The sequence below is a fragment of the Haliotis asinina genome, chromosome 15 (assembly GCF_037392515.1).
Source record: "Haliotis asinina isolate JCU_RB_2024 chromosome 15, JCU_Hal_asi_v2, whole genome shotgun sequence".
In the NCBI taxonomy this organism is placed as follows: Eukaryota; Metazoa; Mollusca; class Gastropoda; order Lepetellida; family Haliotidae; genus Haliotis; species Haliotis asinina.
The window spans coordinates 20468730-20495297 of NC_090294.1; the positions used below are offsets into that span (position 1 = coordinate 20468730).

General features: G+C 40.3%; 1 protein-coding gene across 2 annotated transcripts in view; it reads right to left on the minus strand.

The window, feature by feature from the left end:
- Window positions 1–14178: 14178 nt before the first annotated feature.
- LOC137265960 (uncharacterized) overlaps window positions 14179–26568 on the minus strand; it is a 63338-nt gene continuing 50948 nt past the window's right edge. For both annotated transcript variants that reach the window (XM_067801447.1, XM_067801448.1), the window contains exons 3-4: window positions 25538–25708; window positions 14179–17006 (exon numbers count right to left, since the gene is read on the minus strand). In XM_067801447.1, the coding sequence (XP_067657548.1) occupies window positions 16726–17006; window positions 25538–25708 (452 nt within the window). In that variant the 3' untranslated portion in view covers window positions 14179–16725. The remainder of the gene's footprint in view (window positions 17007–25537; window positions 25709–26568) is intronic.

The following is a 26568-nucleotide window of genomic DNA, read 5'->3' on the forward strand; positions in this document are numbered from 1 at the left end:
CGATTATTTACAGACCACCGCCATTTAGCTGGGAAATGGCGGCGTTAAACACCAGAACAACCAACCAACCTTCATATGCATGGTCTTCACTGGTTGGGAAAGCATACCTATTTACTCTAACTTAAAACCTGTCCAACAGTTGTCATTTTTGGAGGTGCTTTGAACAGGGAACCACAAATACATTCAGTAAAAACTTGTACCTTGAAGTTCGTCTTCTATGTCTGAACTTCTTAACTTCTAATAGAGATATTGAGCCCACAGTGAACCGAAATCACACGGCAGATCTATTGGCCACGTTTTCAGTGAGGCGACCTTTGTGAACTGTACGATTTTCTAGAGACCAAGTTCGAGTGAACCGGCCAAACACTTAGTGGCGTCCTTGTTCAGACACCACCAGACACCGACTGTCATTTTGGCAGCGTCACAGTCAGACACCGAGTCTCATTTTGGCAGGGTCAGCTACAGACACCGACTGTCATTTTGGCAGGGTCACCGTCAGAGCCTGACTGTCATTTTGTCCTATTTACGTATTTGGGATGTGTCAACCCAGTCTATGTGTTAAGTCTAAATGCATCTTCACGGTACGATCATGTAAAGAATGGCGAAGTGTGGTGTTACAAGAAAGAAACAATCCTATCCCTACTGGTCAGTCATGGATATCTTTCTGATGGAAGCAACCAGTAAACGCAACTCAAATTAAACAAGACAGCGTTTTGCCCGACCATGCAAATGAAGCCAGCGTTGAAATCTCTTAAAACCTGAAATCCCTTTCATGAAAAAGCTTTTCCAGATTGAATGCCATTATTTAAAGCAGAGATGACAAACTGCAAACAGATCACTCAGTGCTATTAAAACATGCTGTATGTGCAGCTGCTGTGACCAACAGCAAAAAGGTTTCTCACCACTGGTTTTATCACAAGGAATAATGTTTGAGGCCGAGATGACAGCCTGGAAACAGGTTTCTCACTACTGGTGTTGTGAAAACATGCAGCGTCTGAAGCAATGATGGCGAAATGGAAACATGTTTCTTAACACCTAATAATTACAACATCCGCGAGCAAACGGGAGTGAAAAGAGGATGACACGATGAACACGTAACGGCAATGTCGTTTTCTAGGAAACACTGCAAAAGCAATGTCACTGTATGCTGTTTAATGTCATAATGCACCCAATGTAATTACGTCCAGGGTAACAGGATAGCTATTAATCAGAGACATGCGTAGGGGTAAAACCTCCATTCTCCATGATGAGCATTCGTGACATACTAATAGAAACCAACATGGATTCCAGGGCAGAATACGACACCAGTTTAACATGCTTGAGTGAGTGAGTGAGTGAGTGAGTGAGTGAGTGAGTGAGTGAGTCAGTCAGTCAGTCAGTCAGTCAGTCAGTCAGTCAGTCAGTGAGTGAGTGAGTGAGTCAGTCAGTCAGTCAGTCAGTCAGTCAGTCAGTCAGTCAGTCAGTCAGTCAGTCAGTCAGTCAGTCAGTCAGTCAGTCAGTCAGTCAGTCAGTCAGTCAGTCAGTCAGTCAGTCAGTCAGTTTTATGCCGCTTTTAACAATATCCCAGCGACCTCATCGCCCCATTACTGATGATGATTGGTAAATCATGAGTTACATAGCTGATGGTGTATTACCCTGACCGGGTGGCGAGAATATGTATTGCTTTTCATGTTATCAAACAGTAGTTTGTCCATTGTGCACAGCTTTATGACACCCCTGTTCACCACACTAATTTCTGACGGCTGACGCATAAAATATTTTCACTCACTCGATATTAGAAATTGCCAACACACATTGGTCCACTGGATGGAAGTGAAAAAGGATTACTCAAATTGTTCACTTTCTAAAAAAAAAATATAGTCAAGACAATAACCTTCTTAGAAATGCAACACGCCTAGGTAGAAGTCCAAAAGGAAAGGGTCTGCTTGTTTCACAAATCAACTCCCGTATCACTCAACCCCCGTAAAAGCCACATTTCCTCTGTTGCTTTGTTAAATCCCCTTTCAGTCGCCAGTGACCTCCAGGAATGGAGTAAATCCAGCTAGGATCCCTGCATGTACTGTAAGTCGCCATGGTGCCTAGTATGGTGAATTACCTGCATTTGCTGCGATCTACAGCCAGTATTTTATAGCATGAAGTGTGACGTGTAATGTTGTGTCAAACAGATAAATTCTTAGATAATAATTATGATACATTGCTGACACATTGCTGTCTTCCGTGACAGATGGCAACTATATCTAACATAGCTCTTCTCGTCACTATATGACTGATTTATGACTGCAGAGGTGACGTCAAATTTTGATTCACTCACTCGTTCTCTGTCGCTCGGACTATTTTCCATGCAGGCTGACAGGCACCGTCGATATGTATCTCCAGGGTAAACGTTGCGATGTCTCCTCTGTACCCTGGATGCATCTATGGCTGGCTTTTTATCCAATCAGGTGTCCATGCCGGGAAGTTGAGCGCAGCAATCACCACTCACTTTCGCTTTTTAAATTATCTAAGAGATTAAACTTGGCAACCCAAACCATGCAGAGGTTCTCTGAAACAGGTCGAAGGAGTTGATATGTATTTTTATTGATATGTCAGTTTGTCTCTATGATTTCCCCCCAATCTGAGTCGCACTGAGAGCAAACCTTAGGAGTTGAGACCGCTACCTTTGTTGACTCTGGCAAGCTCGGTTGTAACGGCGGCTTAGTAGATTGACTTCTGAATACGGAGCCACCAAAGGGAGGTAATAAAAGTATCGGGCCGACCCGTAAATGCATCCAGGGTACAGTGGAGATTCGTCGGAACGTATGCCCTGGAGATATCGAGGATGGCTGACAGGGAACCCATGCATCCAGTTGTTACGTTTATTCTGCTGTTCAGTATATATGCATCACTTGTGATCTGAAGCAACTATCATCTCGCTTAACCGATTCCTGTGAAAATGCTGGGTACGTATTGATCCCCAGCACCTGTGTATGTCAGATGACTTCTGGATCGGGCCAGCAGGCTCGGTGACAATGTTCATAACATCAGTCACTGGGTTTTATGTTCTCAAACCTATACAGGCTACTGTCACACACTCAGAATACTGCTGAGTGTGGATTTAATCAACAAACTCAAACGTTGAAACATAAAATTCGATTGATATCTATTTCGCCTTTTTGTCTCCCTGTCTTTGATGAGACTCTGGTTTGGAGTCGTACTGATTAACTCCCCGGCGTGGGGTCGAAATGTGAAATGTGTTTTCTACAGTAAAACCAGGGCCTTATTTAAAAGCAACAGAATGTCCGGAAAGAGACCATCCTAAGCTCTTGACAGTAATTTGTCCCTTTGAAGTTCATTGGTTTAGCAAGGCTTCAATAAATCCCGCCCTTGGGAACCATGTCCGTGGTATTGTTTCTGATAATATTCAAAATAGATTTAACTACGTGCGACAGTTAAAAATAGCTACACATCAAAGTAAAACAGTCCAGTTACAACACGACAATGATTAGACTTCAGAGGAATCATCCTAAGGACCTGCTGTTCTCCGGCTTGGAATAGGGAGCTCTGTATTGATCAAGACTCGAGTTGGAACTCTTTTATTGATGACAAAGGTTACTACAGGCTGTTTATTTTGCTGACAATGTTTTCCAATAATAAGATTCGCCAGGAGTGATGTGCCTGAATTTGTCCAGCCTGGTTGACATGTGATCAAACAATGAAAGCTGAGTACGGACGATTGGATCCTGAAGGCATCGCGATTGGATTTTAGCATTTCGGGAGGCGATGAGGAGACCTCTATGACTATTTGGCTCGAATTATGCCAATAACAACAGACATTAGGCCACTTCGCTTGTGCCCAGCCTTATATGGTTGTCATAAGACGGTGCAGAAAGATCAATAAATACCCCAGGAAGTAATAGATCGCATCCCGTGGACAACTGTCATGTCATCTCCCTTTTATGAGAAGGAAATTCTTATAAGTGTGCGGGAATTGTTACAGAGTTGCTTAAAATCAGCATAGGTGGCGTTTTCTGGAACTTCATCCTTTAATCGATCTATGTGTACTTACCTTTATAAATCACAGTCAGAGTATACGACCTATGATAACAGCTGCGCTCGGGCTTCCTTCTGTGATGAGACCCCCGTGAGGATTAGCGTGATCTCCGGCCATCACGGTACAATATATCCCAGAGAGGCTGTAATGTATGTGTTACGCCCCATTACATATCATAATTATTCCAGACCTTCGTGTTGTGGTCAGCTAAATGCAATGGGCATCGGGGAAAAGTGATTGTCGACTGAAGGCGTGTTGATCATTGCCGTTGGGGTTTGACATCAAATTAATTCTGCACGACAAGATAAGACAGGTTTAGAATGTCTAAATGGACTCGGGTGTGGTTACACATTTAAATGTATTAATGCGATTGCCCATGGAATGAGAATGGTGAGCGTATAAGTATTACAGTTTTTTTCCCATTCAGGTTTCAGCTATTTTAACTGTCTTTTGGAAACGAAACAATGAGAGTGGCTAAAGGATTATCCATCGGTTGTTTATTTATTTATTTATTTATTTATTTATTTATTTATTTATTTATTTATTTATTTATTTATTTATTTATTTATTTATTTATTTATTTATTTATTTATTTATTTATTTATTTATTTATTTATGAGGGGGAGAGGAGTGTTCATAGTTTATATTGTTCAAGTACATGTTAGTCTGTCTCACAGTCAATGAGGCACATAGTTTTCCCACCTGTCCAGCTGTCCCTGGAATGCTGTATTCCTGACTTCCTCAGTTCCGGGTACTTGCTTTCTCATCTCATCTGGGCTCGTTTTCAATTTTCAATTTACTATCAAAATTATATATCCACAGAGACTTGGCGTTTGTCTACCCGTAAAAGATGTCTGCGTTGAAATTTCAGATGTTTACGTGCTACCGTACCCCACTTGCATTGCTTTGGTCCTAGTTAATACCGTGTAAAATGTCCAAGTTCAAATCTCCGATGCTTATATCTCTCTGTATCCCATGACCTGTTGCCAGTTCATTTGTCAGCAACAGTCTTTCCTGGTCAGACTGTTTGTTACAGGCCGTCGGCATCTAGCTACTACAGTGAGTGATACAGGAGTGACCCAACGAACAAACAATCACACAGACAGCAATTATACTCTGTTATTGACGTCCCAGGCGTGAGACATCAATATGTAACATATCAATAAATATGTCCATGTATCAACATAAATATAAATTGTATTAATTCATAATCCGCCCCGGGGGCATCCTCGGGCATAATTGGTCCACGGAACGCCATGTTTGCAGAAACAACCTCCTAATTGGTATCGGGCTGTTTGTATTGTGTGATCCAGCTAATTACATTTCATTGTTTCCCGATGTTTTGCCGCTTGCAGCACCTGAGTATTGACGGACTGGAGCTGACGTTTCGTCTGTATAATTTTGTTTGGTTTGTTGGTCTTTAACGCCAAAATTCCAGTTATATTCCGGCGGTCTGTAAATGATGGAGTCTGGGCCAGTATCAAAAGCGTGAGCATCGTTGTCAGCCATGTCAGCGAATATGACGACTCGATCCTGTTAGTCGTCTCTTACGGCAAGCATGGGTTGGAAACCACCTGAAGACAAGACAAGACAAGACAAAGATATTTATTGCACTTAAGGCCTCCGGTCCATATACAAGTAAAACAGGTATATTATCAGCACATGTTACAGACATTTCACCAAATTACTGTTCAGATAAGATATTGCTTCTAAGGATAGCATCATGTTTTACATAGAGGGCGAGATTACGTATTGCATTTTCATTTGTGGAGGATAGAATGGAAACAAAGGCAGTTGATGTATATTTAATAGTTATTTGGGATATATTTTTTCTCAAATCAGCATAACGTTGGCATACAAAAGCGAAGTGAATTTCATCTCCTTTGACCGAGTTACATTATGGACACATCCTTAAACGTGTCTGTGTTGAGAGTCATCTGTCCTTATTTACTAATAAGTCTGAAAAGCCCAATCAAAAATTGACAAATGTGCGCCTGATGTTTCAAACTTGCATCACGGGTCCAATCTCGTTATTGTAGGTACAAAGCAGCATGCACGCAAGCTTTTGACGTGGGTGCTTGTTCTATCACGGTTGTTGCATAACGCCGCACTCAGCAACAGCCCAGCTATAGGACGGCGGTCCGGATCAGACAATCCAGTGATCTACAGCATGAGCATCGATCTACGCAGTTGTGATACGATGACATGCGTCAACAAAGACAGCGAGCCGGACCATCCGTTTGTCAGTTTGGTAAGAACCAGGTATATTTTGTTTGCTTGCGGCACGGGACAATCGAGGGTTGGTGAAAACCAATTCTAACACGGATCTTCAAGGGTCCGTTATCATTGGCGACATTCATACAAGCTTTAGGCGTAGCTGGTCTTTCTGTGTTGGCCTAATGACTGTACAGTGCTACCATACCACACGCCTTTCGGGCAAAACATACCAGCTTCATGTGGACCTCTCCGAACTGTATACCACTGATGCCGGACGCCAGGATAACAATAGGTATCTCATAAAATCACGTATTTCGGTAAACGTTGACGCGCCGGGGTTCGATCCATGAACCTTCCGTTCTCCCGAAGGCGTTCCAGCGGAAGAGATCACCTAGCAACTGGCATGATTAGCTTATTTACAATTATTTACAGGCCCCCGTAATGAACTTGAAAAATAACACTATTCACCAACTCAAGAAACAAAAACATTGCAATTGCTGCGTAATCTAAATTATATATCACTTTCCAAACAAACCGAAAGACGAACTCAAATGATTTAAATGATTTACAATATGAATTCTTCTTTCTCCATTGCATAGCAGTTTTTATTATATTTGTATTGCAATAAAATATCTCAACCACTTGATTGACATAATTCAGCATCAATTTGAAATTCCCGGATATAATCTGGTGGAGTCACTTCCCCCCATAATGAGAGACCAATTATCCCGATAGTGCATCACTGATGTGAAATACTTGTACATTGTACTTTCACATACAATCATTGTATTGTAGTTCATAATTGTAACCAAACCATTTTCAGATTGATTGCTATTAAATTGATGGATTGATACAGTCGCTGCGTGGGGGACACTGTTGGTTAAAGAGTCTATCGGGTTTCGAATAATGCATTAGGTCGATAGACTTATTTGTGTTGTCAACAATACCTTACTGAAGCATTGACAAATGTTTTGCCAGGAAGACTTACGAGAAAGGCTTTTTGTTGGGAGACCGCACAAGTTAAATCTTACAATGCTGATATATTGGCGTTGTCAGACATGTTTATACAACTTGCAAGAAGTCCATTCTTTTGTTAACGTGGCGGTTTCGCAACTTCAGGATATTCAAATACAGCTGTATAGCTGAACTGAGTGAAGACGCTCCAGACTCCACCATCCGAGATGAATTGTGGAAGGATTGCTTTGGTTATATTTTTTTCATTTTCTCTGTTTAAAAGTGCAAAGCGATGAATCGAAAAAAAACTCATTCTGAATAATGTGAGCAACTTCTATGAGTGGCATTTTAGAAGTTGGTAAGAACATTCTTGCTTGACAACGGTACGAGAATCTGCATCGAAACATCGCACTCACGAAATAAAGAACATGTTCTCCATAACGTTTGTCAATAAGGTGAAGGAATCTGAACACTTCTGTCGATATTAAACTATAAAAAACACCAAGTCTGGCGAAAGGATTCTCATGACTCATCGTGATTTAGGGTCATTTTTCAGAAAAGTCAATAAATGAAATTACTAGGGTCTTTTTCGAAACCCGAACACTATGTGTACTCATATAAAACGACTCACCAGCAAAACCAACACGTGCTAATCTTGTTATCTGTGAATAAGGGTAATTGCATATCAAACCCAAAAGGCGCCGCAGAAGAACGCAAGATAGTCTGTATCACAGTCCCTGTACCCAGTCCTCTAGTCTCACTGCTGTACCATATCGTTTTCCCTTCCATCGAACCCTGTCTGCTATGCTAAAGTCCTGAATGAATGAAGTATATATTTTCCTTCGGTTAAGGGTCTGTTATCATCTGAAAGAAAACCATTTCACTTGAGCGGTTAGGTTACAGAGTAAACAAATCAACTACCATGGCTGGCTGAATCACTATACAGACCCTGAACTTATTATACCCAAGAAAGCCATTTGCAAGTCTAGGTTGTGTGGCAGGTCTAGATTTCCACAGTTTCAGTCTAAAAGTTTCAGTTTCAGTCTCAGGGCTCCTTTTCATTACATCTTATTTTTTTTTAATTATGAACCGTATATCAGTGAGGTATGAGCGTTCATTTCAGAGATGAGCTGTTGTATTTCAGTGACTGAGTGTTAGTGTAGATGAGAGGGGCTTCTGACATTCAGCATATACCACCTGATCGACATCATGGCCATGTTCAGATCATGCATCGAACTATCGATTGATTGCAATTGTTGAGTCTCTGATAGCAATTAATCTATAGTAGAAAGAACAACTATCGATGCATCGATAGTATGTGTGACTGTCGATAGTTTAGTAACTGACTTCCGTTGATAAATACCCTGCGAAATGCCATTTTTGATCACTTTGATTTAGAGTTATCCGCTCCTGTTACCTCTTAAACAAGCATAGCGGCAAAACACGTAAGAATAACATGCTCATTGTTAATGTTTACTTGATCTGGGTTTCAAGTTTCTTGTCATTCTGGTTCCCGGGCCTCTCATTTGCGGGACTGAAACTACTTTAACCTTTTTAACTTTCTAATGAGACAACTGTAAGAGAGAAAAATATCACTGCAATAGTTAGTCGCAATATACTATCGCTATCCCGTAGTATCTCGCAATAGACAACCACTATCGCAATAGTTGTTTCCCCCTGCAACAGTCACCCCTAATATTCAGATACATAATCTTTACATGCGACAACACCGTCATATCGCATTTTAGGACCTACGCGTAGATGAATCTCATTAAAACAGCCGTCAGTTCAGATTAACGCTAATTTTGGCAATTGTATCGAGACTGGTAGGTAAAGGTCATCAACACACACAAGGTCATCTGGACAAGGTGGAGTCATCAATAAATTGCAAATAGCTTCATCTGTAGATCTAGATCCAGTAATAACTACATCTGCACTAAATTGGGTCTCATCTGCCCGGGTCAACGCGTAGATAAACAAATATGAATCATATTGTGAGCTTGTCACTAGAAACTCATGATCAAATTTCTGGTTGTTGCTAACGTTCGCTGTTCTGGATATATGCGCAAGCTAAATTTCTAACTTGTGAAAACAGTACACCTTGTGTGCATATTAAGACAAAAATAGATGTTTTTTTTATTATTGTGTTATTGTAGAGCTTTCGCTTTTGTAAATATCTGACTATCTTCCTTCTTGTGTGGTTTGGAACAAACGCACCTGATGGAAGTCTCGTTATAAAGAAGTTGTTGTCCATAGAGGTTATCAGTTTTGTACTTCCCAGCTTCTAAAATGCCACGCAAAGAAGTTTAACATACCAGAGGATAATGCGTGTTTGCCGCACGAGAACTCTTACATGGGTCATACAAAATCAATTTCACTTTTGAAACCCCTGATTATTACTAATGTTAGTCTGTCCCACAGTACATGAAAAACACTTTACCCCTAGTCTAGACTTGCCTGCAGTGCTAAAGCCCTAAAAGAAGCAAGTCTAAATCTCCTCAGGTTTGAATCTTCCTCCTCACTGGGTCTCCTTTTCTCCAATGGGTTTGTTAGTTACTATCACACTCATATATTTTCTAAACTAAGTTTGCCTGATTTCATGCATATGTGTTTGTCTCTTTCTCTCCTCATTGCTTCTGACTAGTACCAGAACACCAAATCAGCGCCCTGTATGAGAAACGTAATACAGCGCCACCTGGTGAGACTATCGATGCCGCCATGTTTGATTACCAGAACCTGCTTGTCTGAGCGGAGGTCAGGAAAGGGTTAGAGCTTGCCAGATACCATCGCATCACTACGCCACGTGAATTGATTCATTTCCGTCGCCAGAAATGTAATATATTGCGATGACATCGACACCTCAGGCATGCCATGGCTCCTTTGTTCCTGGGCGTCTTTCACACTCGCAGGAATAATCCCACCAGCTGAACAGAAACATTACTAACATACCAGTTGGAGTTTACGAAGTTGGATGAAATTTAAAAACAACGTCTGAAAGTTGCTATTATTGAAACATCCTTTCAGAAGTATTAAGTCTATCCCACAGTCCCTGAACCATATATTATTTCCTTCTACCCAGTGCTCCATGTAATGCAAACTCTCTACACGAAGCAAGTCTACATTACCTCAGTCTCAGTTTCTGAATCTCCCGTATCACTGGGGCTCCTATCCCATTTTAAAAGTGCTCTTTTTTTCTCTCCAACATATTTTCATTGAGAAACCGTTTGATTGGAACCATCTAAGATGACTAATTTTGCCGCACAAAGAACACTCTGTGTGATAACTAAAAGTTGATGAAGTTGATATACCTCATGTCTCAGTATCAAACTTTACTGTTCTAACGTTCACTCACAGACTGATACAGATACCAGACTTAGGCCGAGGTGGGAGTGCCGAGGCGGGCAGTCACTACTGAACACAGTAGCACATTCACTGATAATCGTCTGTTTGGTTTAGTCAGCAAAATTTGTAACGCATGAATTCTTACGTTTCTCTTAACAGTTTTCAGTTTATATACCGTGTCGTGTCAGTTTACAGTTTTGTATACAGAAATGTGCCCTAAACAAAGTCAGAATTCAGAAACGTACCTGGTACCCTTATCGGCGGACGAATTCATATTCCGCAACCCATTTGGAAATATTTGTTGTTGTTTCCGCTAAGCTGAATGCGGGCGGTGTTGTCCGTCGCGAAATATCCGTTACTGTGTTTCTTATCATGACTACTCATGAACATGAACATATAATGTAGCACTCCTACAGTTAACCATGTATTGTACCTGCATAGCTGATCACTCCCTTTTTCTCTACCTTTTGAAATAAACCTGTTTGGAAGACTACCCATATTTGAATCATTAGAAGTTAAGTGGATCAAGGATCTTGTTATCATTCATTGTTTGATAGATAACTTCTATACCAGGATTAGAACTTTGAATATTCATAGTACAGGTTGGTTTTTGTTTAAGAAAATGAATAATCCCTCTGCACTGATTAAAGGTACAGATAATCATCATTCATACTTTCTCACCCCAGCTTTTCAGTTACAAGGATACCAAATTAAAATGCACGTTTATCAACAAGTATAAAAGACCCAATCACAGAGATTGTGTACTGGTTACTGCTGGTGTTCAGCGAGCAGAGTGTGTTGCATCTCAGAGGGGAGTCCGACAACCGATGCATACAGGACATCGGTGTTAGTCTGTTCATGTGGCAGATCACCGGAAGTGTGTTGTTCCAAGATGTAGAAGCATCTTGTCAACAACAGGAGGTTTTATCCTTTTTAACCGAACTGTCACCGCAGAGAGAACAATCATGGCCAGAGAATCCAGCTCAAATAGACTCATGAGCACACTGATAAAAAGAGATGGGGAGTCAACCCAATGCCCCAAATCTATAACGAAGAGCTCCGCCAACTGCCTGTGCGTGTTACACCACAAACCAGCTAACCTTGGACGTGTCTTCTTTATTTGACATTCTGGAAGCTGGGGAGATGAAGAATGGGGACATGTTTTATGGATATACACCTTCGTCAATCTGTATAGCCTCATGTCATGTGGTGACATCGACATAAGATTCTATGTCTAAACGACGCCTATACAGAATAAAGAAGTTGACTTTAGAACACCAGCCTTACATAGTTGACCTGGCGTCAGGTTCGTTCATTTGTTTATAGCGTATTATCGTATCCCAGCTATTCATGGTAACTATCACAAGATTGTCTGCCCCCCACCCGATTATCTTCAGGTTGCCGTGACTTCGTTGGGATATTATTAGAACGTTGTGCGAGACAAATACGCCCGCACAAAATTCACACCACACACATATCTTTGACTTGTTAGTAGATGAGATATTATTAGAATTTTAAATTTACAGAGACAGGACAAATACGCCCGCACACAATTCATCCCACATGTTTCGCAGATCTATTACTTATTAATCGGTTAACTTCGAAAACTTTCTCAAGTAAGTTGTAGATTTTGAGAAATGCATCATGTCATGTTTCTTTTTATTATTGTCCTTTCCTGTTTTGTAGGAAAGACTGATTGACTCGTATTAAACAGGCCGCCACGAAAGTCGGCTAACACAAAATAACCACGAAAAGAAAAAAAAAAGACTTTCTATTTCTAAATTGAACTCTCATCAGTCACACTGGCAAAGTAGTTCTGTGACAGCAACTCTGAGAAGAGAAGGAACATAACGATTCTGTGAGCTCGTACTCAGTGGTTTAAAACATGATCATGTGTTGTCGTGATGGTCAGGAAGTGGACGGGCAAAGTATGGAATCCTAGAAGGGACACTATCTCGTTGTCGCGTTTTCGCCCTCACAAAAAAGCAATAAAAAGTGTCATAATTGACCAAAAGGCGACCACGCGACATTTGTCGCTATGTCGTATTGTCGCGCTTTGAATTATATACTGAATTATCACTCACCCAAAATGCGACTGTGCAACAACGAGACAAGGTTCCTTCTAGGACCCCATAGAAAAGGAGTCAGCGAAAACATCCAATAAAAACTGTTCACATTCACCCTGTTGTTGTCGACCTTAATAAACTGGGTTCTCAGTTTCATTAGATGGTCATCATCATCATCATCATCATCATCATCATCATCATCATCATCATCACCAGACCCGTGAAAGTCACGCGGTAGATTAGGCCTTCAGCAACCATGCTTGCCATAAAAGGCGACTCAGCTTGTCGTAAGAGGCGACTAACGAGATCGGGTGGTCAGGCTCGCTGACTTGGATGACACATCCCATCGGATCCCAGCTGCACAGATCGATGCTCATGTTGTTGATCACTTGATTGTCTGGTAGATTATTTACAGACCTCCGCCATATAGCTGGAGTATTACTGAGTGCGGCGTAAAACTCAACTCACTCACTCACTCATCATCATCATCATCATCGTATTCGTCGTCGTCGTCGTCATCATCATTGATAACATCCTATGTGCTAAAACCGTCACAACCTTCTCGTTTCCCTATTATCGATGATCGTTGAGCACATCATCATAATCATCGTGAGCATGATCCATTGTCTATACCGACTCGTGAAGATCCGGGTTTGGACTGGGCCCCTATTCCCGAAAGGATCCTAGCCCTAGGATATCCTACTTTGATCCTAGGGTCTAGGATAGATGTCCTACCTTATTCTTAAAGATATCCTAGCGCTAGGACATCATAACTTGGGACAAATGCTAGGTTCTGACTCGTCCTATGTCCATCTCAGTGGAAATCAACATGGTCCGGTAGTGTGTGTTCACCCATGTCGACGTTGTGAAAACGTAATTACTGCTGAATTTACAACGGCAAGCAGTTTCATGAGTTTATATCCTCAATTTGTTGCAACACACACATTCTTTTGATCTACAAACGAGATGTATTCTTATTTTTCCCTTTTTATTCACAACATCGCTCTTTTCTGTCACATTGCTCTGAAATGTCAATGTTCACTGGCTTGTCTGGCCCACACTCGTGTATTTACGTACCGCTCCGTAGCCTAACAACTAGTGTCTGAAATGAAAATCTTTTACAGATGAAACACTTTATACAAAGAATAAAAAAAGAGCCCCGAGATTTCAGACTTGCCACATATTCTTGGCTGGCATGGATTTTCTGGAATATGTTTGTTTCAGGGCTGTATGACTGGGCTGGCTAACAGCCGCCACATAGCTGGATTATTGCTGAGCTCGGCTTTAAACAACACCCCAAACAACCATCCAATGTCTACATCAGGAGAAGCATGAACCAGATACAAGTCATAGTATGGCTCGACTTGTCGTCCACCTGTTCGTTGTCATGCAGTACCTATGATTCTCTGGAATTAGACTAAGGATAACATAGATCGATGCTCATGCTGCTGATCACTGCATTATCACGTCCAGACTTGATTACGTACAGATCGCCGCCATATGGCTGGGATATTGCCGAGAGCGGCGTAAAACAAAAGTCACTCACTGTAAGATAAATTACAAGCAACATAAGTTGAAAAGAACTTTATTGTATATGTTGTGAGGAAATTACAACTGGTACAGAATATATTTTTCTGAATATACAACAAACTGCAATGTATCAGTACGACATAGTTTTAAAAAAAACGGATGAGAAAAATTACAAACAAACATACGTATCATATATCAATAGTTCTATTAGAAAAATACCTCAAGCTAATGAACATGCATGTAGATTCTATAGAGATACATTGGACAAAGTGACATCCTGTTATGTCTCACCTGGTGTATCCGACAACTATAATGCGGACAGGTATTCTTCTGGAAAGAAGAGCTGGTATTTGGAAAAATACATATTCAATAACACTTAATGTTTTTGAAGTGATAACAGGTCATAGTTATACAATGAAAGTGTGGCTGGATTAACGAGGTTTTGCATTAAGTTCTAACAGTGTGGATGGTTAAATAACATATATTTTCGCTAAAAACTGTTGCCTTGGACTAGTGTATTTTACGTAGTTGGGATAGACCCGTGACTAGTTCAACTATGGGCAGTTTTCACGTTTGAGTGAGTGAGTTCAGGTTGAAACCGCTTTTAGCAATATTCCAGCAATATCACGTCGGGGGACACCAGAAATGGGCTTCACACATTCTACCCTCGTGAGGAACCGAACTCGGGTCTCCGACGTGACGAGCGAACGGTTTAACCACTAGGCAACCGTTCAGCCTTCACGTTTGAACACTACTTCATGGCATCCTATATAATGTTTTAACACTGACAACAGAACAGGTTAGAAACTAGGTTTAATCGGCCTTCACTTACCTGTAACGGTTCAAAGAATATATGGAATTGTTTACCTCCTTTAATAAGGAAGGAACCCCAGTGGATTTCCAATGTATCGAGTTACCGTAACATTGATCGTTCCAAAGATTTTCGAATCAGCTTACTTATAAACAACCAACATACAACCCTTACATCCATCGATTAACAACGACACCGTGATCGGTGTTCATACCTAAAGTACTAATGAGCGATATGATGAAGAAAAGTACCAATGGTCTTGGTAAGAGTGAGACAAGCTCATGTGTCAACAGACAGGATGGTTATACATAATCCTCTCCAATGAAAACAACTATTAGATATGGGCCATCTATTTCGAAGACAAAGGTGAATGGACTTGATGCTTATTGGCTCAAACACTCCTGGAAACAGACTTGGTGGTTCATTTCAATCATGTCCATGTTAAGAATTCTGAAATATGATATATCAAAATATCTGGATAAATATAATGATCAATATTGTCCAGTCCTATCCAGTTTATTAGAACAATCTTGAACCAAGGAAAGCACTATTCCTAAGTCTTCATTTAAAGCATGTATCTTGCAACCACGGAATGGGCAGAGGAATGCCCTGTCCCTGTCGGCAAAACACATTATCCATTCAAATACACCTTTCCAAATACCGAATACATTTCAATTTCTCCAAGTGATGGTTTTGGTGTCATTGTTACCTTGCTACTATCATACTATTGAATTTAGTCACACAATACACGTAAAGTCACGTATACACTTTTCAACCATATACTAACAGTAGTATGCACGTTTTCCCCAATCTTGAACCAAGTCTGTACCAACCTCTTGGAGCGTCTGAGTGGATGAGCGGTATTGCGCCTTTTTTAACAATATTCCAGCAATATCATAGTGGTGGGCACCAAAAGTGGGCTTCACACATTGTACCAAAATTAGGAATCGAACCCGGTCTTCAGCGTTCGGGACGCTTCAACCACTATGCTACTTCACCGCCTAGCAGAGCTGCAGAGTATTACGAGTACTGAAACATTATGCTCATCACTGTGGTATTCATCTATGAAAACAACACGAGATATCAACATGCAGTGTGCTATAGGAAGAAGGATAACATAACAAATAACATCAAGTAGGATAACAGAATAAGGTATAGTGACCGGTAACTAATTAAACATGTCATCTAAACCAGTGGAATTCAGTATAACAGCTGTACATATATGGCTCTTTGTACAGTAATGTACAGTGTTAGTTAGTATCTGTGCAACTAATACTATGAGGATGAAGCTATTCGCCCTGAATTGCAGTCCAAGTGGCCAAAACACGAATTTGTATGGTAGTCCAGGACTGCATCATTGCTCTCGTGGCTCAGGTTGCAACTCTAGGCTTGGGGTGAAGACTGACACCAGATTAACGAGAGTACCCCTTTAACACATTTAAAACCAAGCCTAGTATTGATTATGCATGACACTCGCAGTTTGGAACTGTCCACGCAATTTTAACCCAATGAATATGCCAAGTGTATGCAAGTGTGTGCATAATTTAAAAGCTACAGCGTCGATAACATACAGGCTGCTTTTGCGAAGTATTTTCCGGTCATCCGTATATATAAAACAATTCTATAAATGCCACTTTCATTGACTGTTGGACTACCCCAGTCACAAATGTTGTTCATCTCAAGGTGAAAAGTCACTTCCCCTGTTTGTCCTTTTAAAAAGAATCCCCAAACACTGATTTCATTTCGCCTGTAAAAAGATTATATGCCCCACAAACTCAACTTGCCACACCTGTTATTATCCCCGAGATTGAGTTCCAGTGATACACAATCCAGATCACGAATATTGACGTCATCAAGTTTGACGTCATCGATGACATCACAGCACTGTTACAAGCGTCCGAATCGCAGCTGAGTATGCAACCCCGCATTTCCTTTTGTTCATATTTTAACACTCGCATCCAACCACAGTGGCTTTGTCGACCGATTTCTGTCTCAGAGTTGGTGCCACCGTCATCGACGACACAGTTGCGGACGATGATGGTATCACCATTGGTATCTGCAATCAGAATACAAATGAGGTGAAACACAATAAACAGAATAAGGAACGATAAGATTTTGTTTGTCGTTTGTTTAACGCCTCGCTCAGCAATACTCAAGGTATGTGGCACCGGACTATGAATCAGCCTGGCCCAGACAATCCAGTGATCAACAGCAATCGACCTATGAAACTGGAATACGATCATGTCTCAGTCAACCATCCGATTCCGTTTGTTGCCTTTTACGACAAGCACGGGTTGGTTGTTGCAGACAAATACTAACCCGGATGTTCACTATCTGTAATAACATTGGTAACATTATTTGTCAAACTATACAGTTACAACGAGTTGTACTGACATGGATTTGGCGTTGCGAACGAAAACTTTAACCACAGAGCTAACCCACCGTCCACTCTGCTTTTCGAAAAGACGTTGACTTCAACATTCTTTATCTTTGGTTCTTTCCTTTTGTTTAAATTTTTCGTGGATATCTATTGGTACAGATATGCGTGTTCGTATATGGAGCACGTTTCACACATACACAGATTTATCCGGTCGGTTGTGGAATGGCCATTTTGTTCAAAAATTGCATGTCAGTAGTTCTGATTTCGCGGGCGGTGAGGTAGTTTCGTTGTTAAAGCGTTAGCTCGCCTTGCCAAAGATCTGGACTCGATTCTCGACTTGGGTGCAACGCATGAAGACCATTTCTGGTGTTCCCCACCGTGATATTGCTGGATTATTGATAAACGCGGCGTAAAACTGTGGTCACTTACTCTGATCACGATACTGAGATAATGTTAGATTGTAATTGCAGGAGTATAAATGTTTCAAGCCACTTCTATCCGTAAAGTTTAACCTGTCTGTTGTGTCACTAGCTGCTCTGCGCCAGATCGATGACCATATTCAATAAGATGAGCAGGCAACATTGTCACTTGCAAACAGGACTTGACTGCTACTTTAAAGGCATCAATAACGCACACCTATTCAAGGCTGCTGTAATGAAAATCGGTTGCCATGGCAATGTGTGCGTCAGGGCGTATGACGAAATTGGCACAAACTTCACCTGCCACAACCATCGTCAGTTTTCTCATCATTTTCTTCATCGCGGCTAATTTAGCAAACCCCTCGGAATTCATCTAAATCTGTTTCTAAAGATGGTTATAAACTCCCATGATGGGCTTGTTTAACACCAACATATTACCTCCCTTGGTATGAATGGCAGAGGAAGGTCACGCTGTACGCCTAAATCGAATTACTCCAAAGCTCATTCATCCTAGACAGGTTAACTTAATACTCATTCGAAAGAAAGCGAATTCTCGCCGGTAGACAAGGTGTTCAATTTTCTCTCTGGCAGTCAAAACAGTTAAGTGGTATTTAAAGGTATGGGGTTCCCAAATTTCTTGTCAACGGTGATATATTTGTGAGAAAATGACGATTAACGTGGGGAGTTTAATGGCGCTATGGTGGGATTTACAGCCTAATCTGTCTGAAAGGCCACTGGAAAATATAATTGAAGTCTTACAGTCAATTTAGGAAAGGGAGGTTCCAGCCCAGCAGCAGTAGTTGCCCAGCATTAGGGAGACGAAGCACAGGTTTGGTATTAACCTTCTAAAGCTGTCCCATTAGGCAGCATCAAACACACCCAGCAACTGTAGGCGACTAAATAAGCCACAATCTACACCTAGTAATCGCGGCGTACACAACGATTACACTGACAGATTACAGGAATGCATGACAGAGTTGTAAGAACACATGTTAATATGTATAATACCAGTTAATGTTTTGTTATTGAATATATAAACAGGTGAGGATTTCAATTTTATATTTTTTTCGGATGACAGCTAGAATTGCGAACGACATAAAACTGTTTGGTATGACAATCCCCAAACGACTTAATCTTGCAAATTTTCTTTGCATGCAAATGTGCATGAAGCAATTCCGTACTTGTGTGATTTACCACAAAGATTTTCAAATAATTGAGCAGAGCGATGTCCATGCTAGTCACACGATAGATCTCATTTCCATTATTCGGTACGTGCTTTCATCTCCTTGATCGAAACGGAGTAGGTGTTGGCGCATTTCTGGCATAAAATTGATATACAACGTCCAATTAGGGCTAAATGGCATTAATCAGCCATTTACATTTGGCCAAATTTGGATATGAACAATCCATGAAATTGTTAGATGAAAATCTCTGAAATTTGGTAATTGTCACTACAATGACCAAAAGAGGATTTTACTATTTTTATGAGTGCAGCTGGTGAGGAAAATAGTCATCATCAAGAAGTGTGTTAGGACGGGGTTTTTAATGTAAGTTGTTACGAGAGTGTACTTTCTGTAAATTGTGATATTGATTAAGTGATAATTATTATTGGGTCACAATCATTTCGTATAATAAATATTCACTGTTTTTCGTACTTTGGAAGCAGGTTTCAAGGTAGCGCTTTGGAGTTACCTCCCTTTTAGTATGGGTTTTGATTAGTTGTGCGTACTTCCGGGAAATTACGAGAAGGTTCTAAGTTAATGGTGCTGGTCGTATTGTGCTCTAATGTTCAGGAATCAGTGACTTTGTATACAAAGGCTAGTTGTGTTAACGACACGGACACACATGGATTAACTGGAGTGCATCAACCTGCCTTTGTCAAAGCTTGACCTACATAACCGGTGCCTGACCGCTCGCCGTGTTACATTCAGCATGACTGTTTCTCATTCTCAAGTCAAGACCTTGGTGATTTATGTTATATATACATTATATTTGTGTTCCATTATTTTAGATTTGACTCAACTGCATTATACATGAAACCTCTGTTGCGATTCTTTATATCTTGCGTCCTGCTCAATACAAAAATATTGAATATTTTAGACTTGTCTGTGTTATATTTTGCTGGTTTAGAGGGGATTTCTAACACCTTTGGTCACGGTGCATTTTAACCGTAACATAGTATATATACAAGTCTGCGTGTATATCAATATACATCTAGTGAAACGTAAATTAACGTAAGTCTGTAGTAGTGATAGACTTCGTTGTAAATTCGTTGTATGCATGCTGGAATCTAAAAGAAACATTAGTTATATCAATTGTTTGAAACCGAAATAGGACATAAATCAAGAGACTACTATGTGTTGGTTGCTCAGATAGTCATACTTGTCGGTTTAGTATTCCGGTGACAGTGGTGTAGCCGTATATAATATCCTTTCCCATGACTAGTCAGGAATGCACGCAAACCAGCGACGTCTTACGGATATTATAACAAAATAATGCATACTTCCCATCACAAGTTTACTACAGAAAATATAGCCACATGCTTAAGGCAAATGTTCTTAAGTAAATTTTGCGAAATATTCCATACTATTTAAATGTACTCTTCACACATGAACTGATGTATTGCAAAGCAAATTCGTAACGCTGAAAAGGTTATTGTCATGAGTTTAATGAATGATAAAATCAGTGACAATGGGCGAACTCTTAACTAAACTTTACACCTCAAGGCAGCTGTTCACATGCTTTTGAGCGAATCTGATGCATGATCCTCGTGTAATTCATCTGTGTAACATTCACACTTCCTCCGAGTTAGAGGAGAAATCAGTTTTCGATTATTATGCATATATGACACATAGTGAGTGCTTTTAGTGAGTCTAAATTTTTTATGTGAAATAAATAATACAAATAATATCTGGTGACCATTTGCGTGTTAACTGTATGGAGGGCATGTATTGTCTGCATATTTGTGTTAGCAAACATCAATAATCATTTTGTCACATTTATACCTGGCTGAAGCTTCTGTAGGAACTGAGTGTGGACTCAGACGTGGACAAGTGTGCAAAGGCTCCAAGAGACAGATGATGTGTTATCATTTAAATTGCCTCATACGCACTTGAATTGTACTGGTTCGTTCTTCTGCTTGCGGACTTACAATAAGGGTCATTATAAGTGGAGCTGAATCCCCAGGGCCCCTCTGTCAGCACTAACAAGACAGGCACGTGACCTGTACAAGGTCAGGTTCAGCACGACCTCTGATTTTGACTGATTAGCGTACAGTGGCTTGGTTCCTAGACCGTATCTCCATTCGAACTATTTGAACGAACACTTCTGAATATCATTGAAGATGTTACCAGAAGGGGTCCTATAAGTCTCAGTGCCAATTCATTTTTGGCACTTTGTATCTTTTAACTGTTTATGATTCTGTCCTTTCATGACAGTTCCACAGGCCATTTTGTTTCGAAAACAAAAACAACAGAAACAGAATAATATTATTAACGAATTGATATTAAAATCGCAAATTGATAGATAAAAATTTGTCTTTTCGCTTGAAGGCAGGGTGGATTCGTATTGTTAAGCGTACATCTTTCAATGGAAATATTCAAAGCATTATCTGAATGTTTTATAGTGAATAAGCTATGGTGATACTTAATGTGGGACATAATTAGTCTAACACAGAGACTTCCAAACGTCATATATGCGTTGTGTCGACAAATGCATTGTTGGAAGTGTTAACTACCAATTCAACCACTGATTTTGACCTGTTTAGGATTCCTGATCGGGCAATACCCAATTATTGCTTCTTTTTCGAATCACGATACATTTACCTAAAATTATGACAAAGGTTTACAAATAGAAGCGAATGACTATCCAGTGTTCTGATATGTATGAATAGAGACGCGATGCCAATGACGAGCACATCTAGATGAACGAGTAGATGAGCGAGTATGGTTTTCCGCCGATTTTAGCAATATTCAAGCAATATCACTTCGGTGGACACCAGAAATGGGCTTAACATTGTTCCCAAGAGGGGGAAAGAACCAGGGTCCTTAGCGTGACGCTTATACGACTAGGCTACCCCGCCGTCCTCGCATAGCTGAAACCAGTATTCCATGTTTCAAATATTTCGTACTAAAATATAACCAAGTGCTTATTTAATAACAAGTTCAACAAATACTAGAAACCGTCACCAATAAATGACTGCATCCAGAACCTCGTATGCCTGTATGTCTTCCTCAGTATAAGGCTAAAATGTTTACATCAAGAGGTATGTCCACGGTCAAGAGTCTGTTTCCAGTCAGAGTCTAGACATTATGTAAGTGGCTTCACTGCCAATTAGATATTTGTAAGGAGCTTATGCATTACCTGATGGATTTACATAACCATGATGTTCCAACAGATCCAAATCAAGACACACTATGAATCGTTTTCGCTTGCTTTGTGACCTTTTATCCATAGAAAGAAATTATCATCATGTCAACATGCCCCTCTGGTCCTGAAACATGGCACCAGTCTGGAACCTACCAAGATCGATGGAGAAAGGAAACTTGGAACGTACATTAGTATAAAAGCTGCCTCCAATCGATACCATGGGTAATTTGGTACATTGAGGCTCATACGCATTTCGATAGTCATAAAACGACCTCTGTAACTCCAGGTATAACGTTTATTTGAACCAGTCTCTCATGTGTCATGAGCGGGATAACAAACTTAAACAAATACATGGTTTTATTTCATTGTTACTATAGTAACCGGTAACTGAGGTTTGATTTTGCAAGATGCTGGTTAAATTTTCAAATGGTCGTTTTTTGTTTGGTTGTTGTTTGGCGCCGCACTCAATATTCCAGCTACATGTACGTAATCGAGTTGAACCAGAACACCCAGTGATCAACATCATGAGCATGCAGTTAGGATACAAGTACACGTGTCGGCAAACCTCACCACAGGCGCCCCTTACGACAAGCGTGAGTTGACCAATTAAAATGGGTCGTTTTAAATGATCAAACACACTGTGTTGATCAGTATAATAAAAAAAAACCACAAAAATAGTACATGGTTCTTGATTGTCACTGATTGTTAGTGTTAAATGCCAGCAGCAGTCTTATGAACTAGAGATATGGTATACTAGTTTCTTTGCAGACCGAAGACAAGAACACTACATATCTCTTTATTTGGACATGTACTAAATATTTACCTCAAACACGTATCAAATAAGTATCTAAATAACACCTGTTACGAGTTAAACCATGGTTCACACGTAAACAACGCCATTCAAATTATTTCCCAGACGAGCAGGGAAACAAGCACCCCTGAGTGAAGACGCATGTTGCTGTTTACGGAGGTAGTGATCAAACGTGGGGGCACCACGTAGGTCAGCCCTCCACGGAGGATGCCAAGACGATGCAGACGTATGGGGCTAATTTCCTAAGTGAGAGGTGTGTGGTAACGACCGGAGTTCCTGTTTTCAATCTGAAGGTTGGACATACTTTCGACTTTCTGCAGAGATCGGATATTGTCACAGCAGTAGCTTAATGAATACTGACAGTAATCAGAATTTGTTTGCCATATATATGTATAGGCATTTCCTTGGGCATCTGACCTACTTGGACTCTGGCACCGTGCCATATAAATTCGCTTTTGGGCAAAGGACGGGGCATTTATTAAAGGTTATGTTATTCATGATTCATAAACCTAATTATGAAAGGCTTCTCGGTGTCACTGGACTCGATTGGTGTAACACTGTTGCATGATTTTATACATGAAACATAACTCCACTTGTTTATTGACGATCCATGACCAAACCAACAGTTACTGAATTTGAAGACTCTGTAAAAACAGTCGTAATTTAATATAGTTTTGTCTGTAAGCTGAACTTGTTTGGTTTACATGACGCAAATATGTAGCATGAAGTAATTCTATGCTATTGTGTCATGCTCCTTTCAGAATGCTCCTTTCAGCAATATTCCAGAAATGTGGTTCTCCTTGCATCCATTTTGGGAATCGAACCAAGCTTTCGCCGTGATCATGACCAATCGGTGTTACCCCTGCGTGAATCAAACATTGTGTGCACAAACATTCCATCACTTACAAGGACACAGAAACAGTTAACTCGACTCCCATGGCAACCGTGGAACACACGCATTCAAATACGTAATAATTAATCTGTTTTGAATACATGAAAAACTGTTTGCAAGTTAAGGAACGTTTGGTAATGTGATAATGCTGTGATAGTAGTCTTGTATTAATTTGAAGTGAATTAAGAAAAATTTTCATTTTGATTTGATTTCATCCAGAAGAAATCACAAACGATCTTTGAGCAAACGTTCTCGGAATAGCTGAGAATTGTTTCGGGTATTGTCCTTGCAAAACATGCACAAATTATTTTCTCTCAGGAAAATTGGAAATATGCAAATATGTGAAGTGAAACAGTTCTGAAACCATTATATTTTTATATCAGCGGTTATTGCAAAGAGGTTTTGCAAGTATATCTTTCCTGAGTGAAATTGCTTTTCCACTGTTTTGTTGTGCGTTGTTGAAGCTTATGTTCCTAATGGAATAGATTTTTGAGACGTCATTATATTCCTGAAACAACGCAGTCGAATATTTAATCAAAGACACCTCTTAACTGAGAGACTTTGCAAAGTTTAAACATCTCATCTCTAAGTATTATTTCTAATGAACATTTACCATGTTTGAAGGTACATTAGGCCTTAGATCTATGTAAGTTGTGTGATAATGAAAACAATAACACATCATTCCGATAATCATCTCAAAGTTATATACCCGATTCGCCTGTCCATTCGCAGATCCTAATCAGCATAGAATACGGGATTAGTATTTTTAAATCACCTTAATCATATTTACAAGAGAACATACTCCTTAAATCCCCCATTAGTCATAAATTGAAGGAAAACATAAAGCCATCTTCTGTATTGCAATGGATGCGATGTTTCTTTTGCAGGTACAAACGTCGTAAGAAGTAAGAAGTACCTACATCGAAACGTCATATTCATTGCAATAAAGAAGCTGGTTTTCCATAAAACTTGGTTTTCCTTCCATTTACTGACTAATGGAGGATTTAAGAACTATGTTCTCTTGTTGGCTTTCCATGGAACATAGTTTTCCTTCATCCTTACAACATCTTAAATACCTCTCAAAGACGTCCTACATCATTTCCACAATGGTTGCAGATTGAGTGACGAGCGGGCATGAGCTCAGTGAGTAGTCGTTAAGTTAAGAGTGTTTCTCGTGAGATTAACATAGTTTTGAAGAACAGTCCATAACGTGCTTCCATGGACGACGTCTTGGAACTAGCCATTAGCAAGGTGCCGGCGACATGTAGTTGGATCACTGTTCATCAAGACCAAAGCAATCCTCATCAAACACAATGGCAATAGTGTCTCAGCATTAGCCTATAGCTAATGATTACTGGCAGTAATTAGTTATCAGAAATTTGACCATAATTATAACCAAAGCTGCCTTGGTTCGAGAAGGCTACGCTTTAATATCTTATCCTGGTGTCTACGCATCTCAGCCTATGCCGAATGTGATGCCACGTGTATGAAATGTACTTCGTTGTGGTCAGGACTGAAATCCTAGAAACTCTCAGGAGTCAAGCTGCCAGCACGGTCACCCATCCAAGAAACTTCCGTGTACAACTTTGCTAACTTCAACTGATTTGTGACCTGACTTCTATGCACACGATCACACATCTCTACATAGATCTCATAGACCCGGGGACAAAACTGATCATGAACATGAGGTTAGTTCCTTGAAACCATATGTACTTACAATCCTCTGCAATCATCTTGATGCACTGTGTGCCCGGGAATTGGCCCACTCTGCCCTTCCTGGATGCCCAGCAGTCCTCAACATAGAACTTGCCGGTGTTGTTAAAAGTATCCTCACATTCAACATTGCTGTGGTTGATAGACGTACACGCAAAACACCCAATGCCATCACCTGAAACAGACGGAAACGATTAGTATCGGAATTGATTGAATAAAAATATGATAACCACACAATTCTTTATTCCGATATCAGACTGGTACCCTACTTTGCATGACGCAAAACAACAGGGCATGAGACTGTATTCAGTGACGAATTCTTGAAATATGGAACAGCATCATTTGGTGTGTTTAGTTCAACTTTGTCATCATTATCTTGAGAATCATGTTCAGCATCACTGGATGTTTCCCTTTGACTATCGTCTGTATCTTTAGTGATGGTCAGAAACCCTGCAGAACGATGTAAATCCTGCTGTAGATTCATGCAGCAAGCTAAGGTATTATATATCCACATGATCTCCAGATAGGTGGCTCCACCTTGACTGTATATTGTAACACCATATTTATTTCTTCCTTAAGAGGCATTTCAGAAGTTGGTATGATGAGGATGAAGACTTTTATGCATAGACAACTTCTTTCTTGCAGTGGATGCGACATTTCGGAGTACATTCTAACACCGTTATCAAGCAAAGTTGATCTTCACGATATACATTACCGTTTTACCATTCTGATAATCTGATGATTGTATAAAGCGTCCTGTTGCTGATGATCTGGTAGTATGTGATATTAAGCCTAGGCTAACATCACGAACCAGTAACCGCCGCTTACATGAGTGAAACAAAACACCGGAACATGACAGAATAGCGTCATGACCTCCACTAAAGCCACATAACACAGTACAACCGCAGACCTTGGGGCATCTAGATTTACAACTTGGTAAAATCAATAGATCTCTGATTTCTGATGGGACGGAAACGAAGCAGTTATGGTGACATTTCACAGAGAAGCTGTTATTATGATGCTATCCTTTTGATA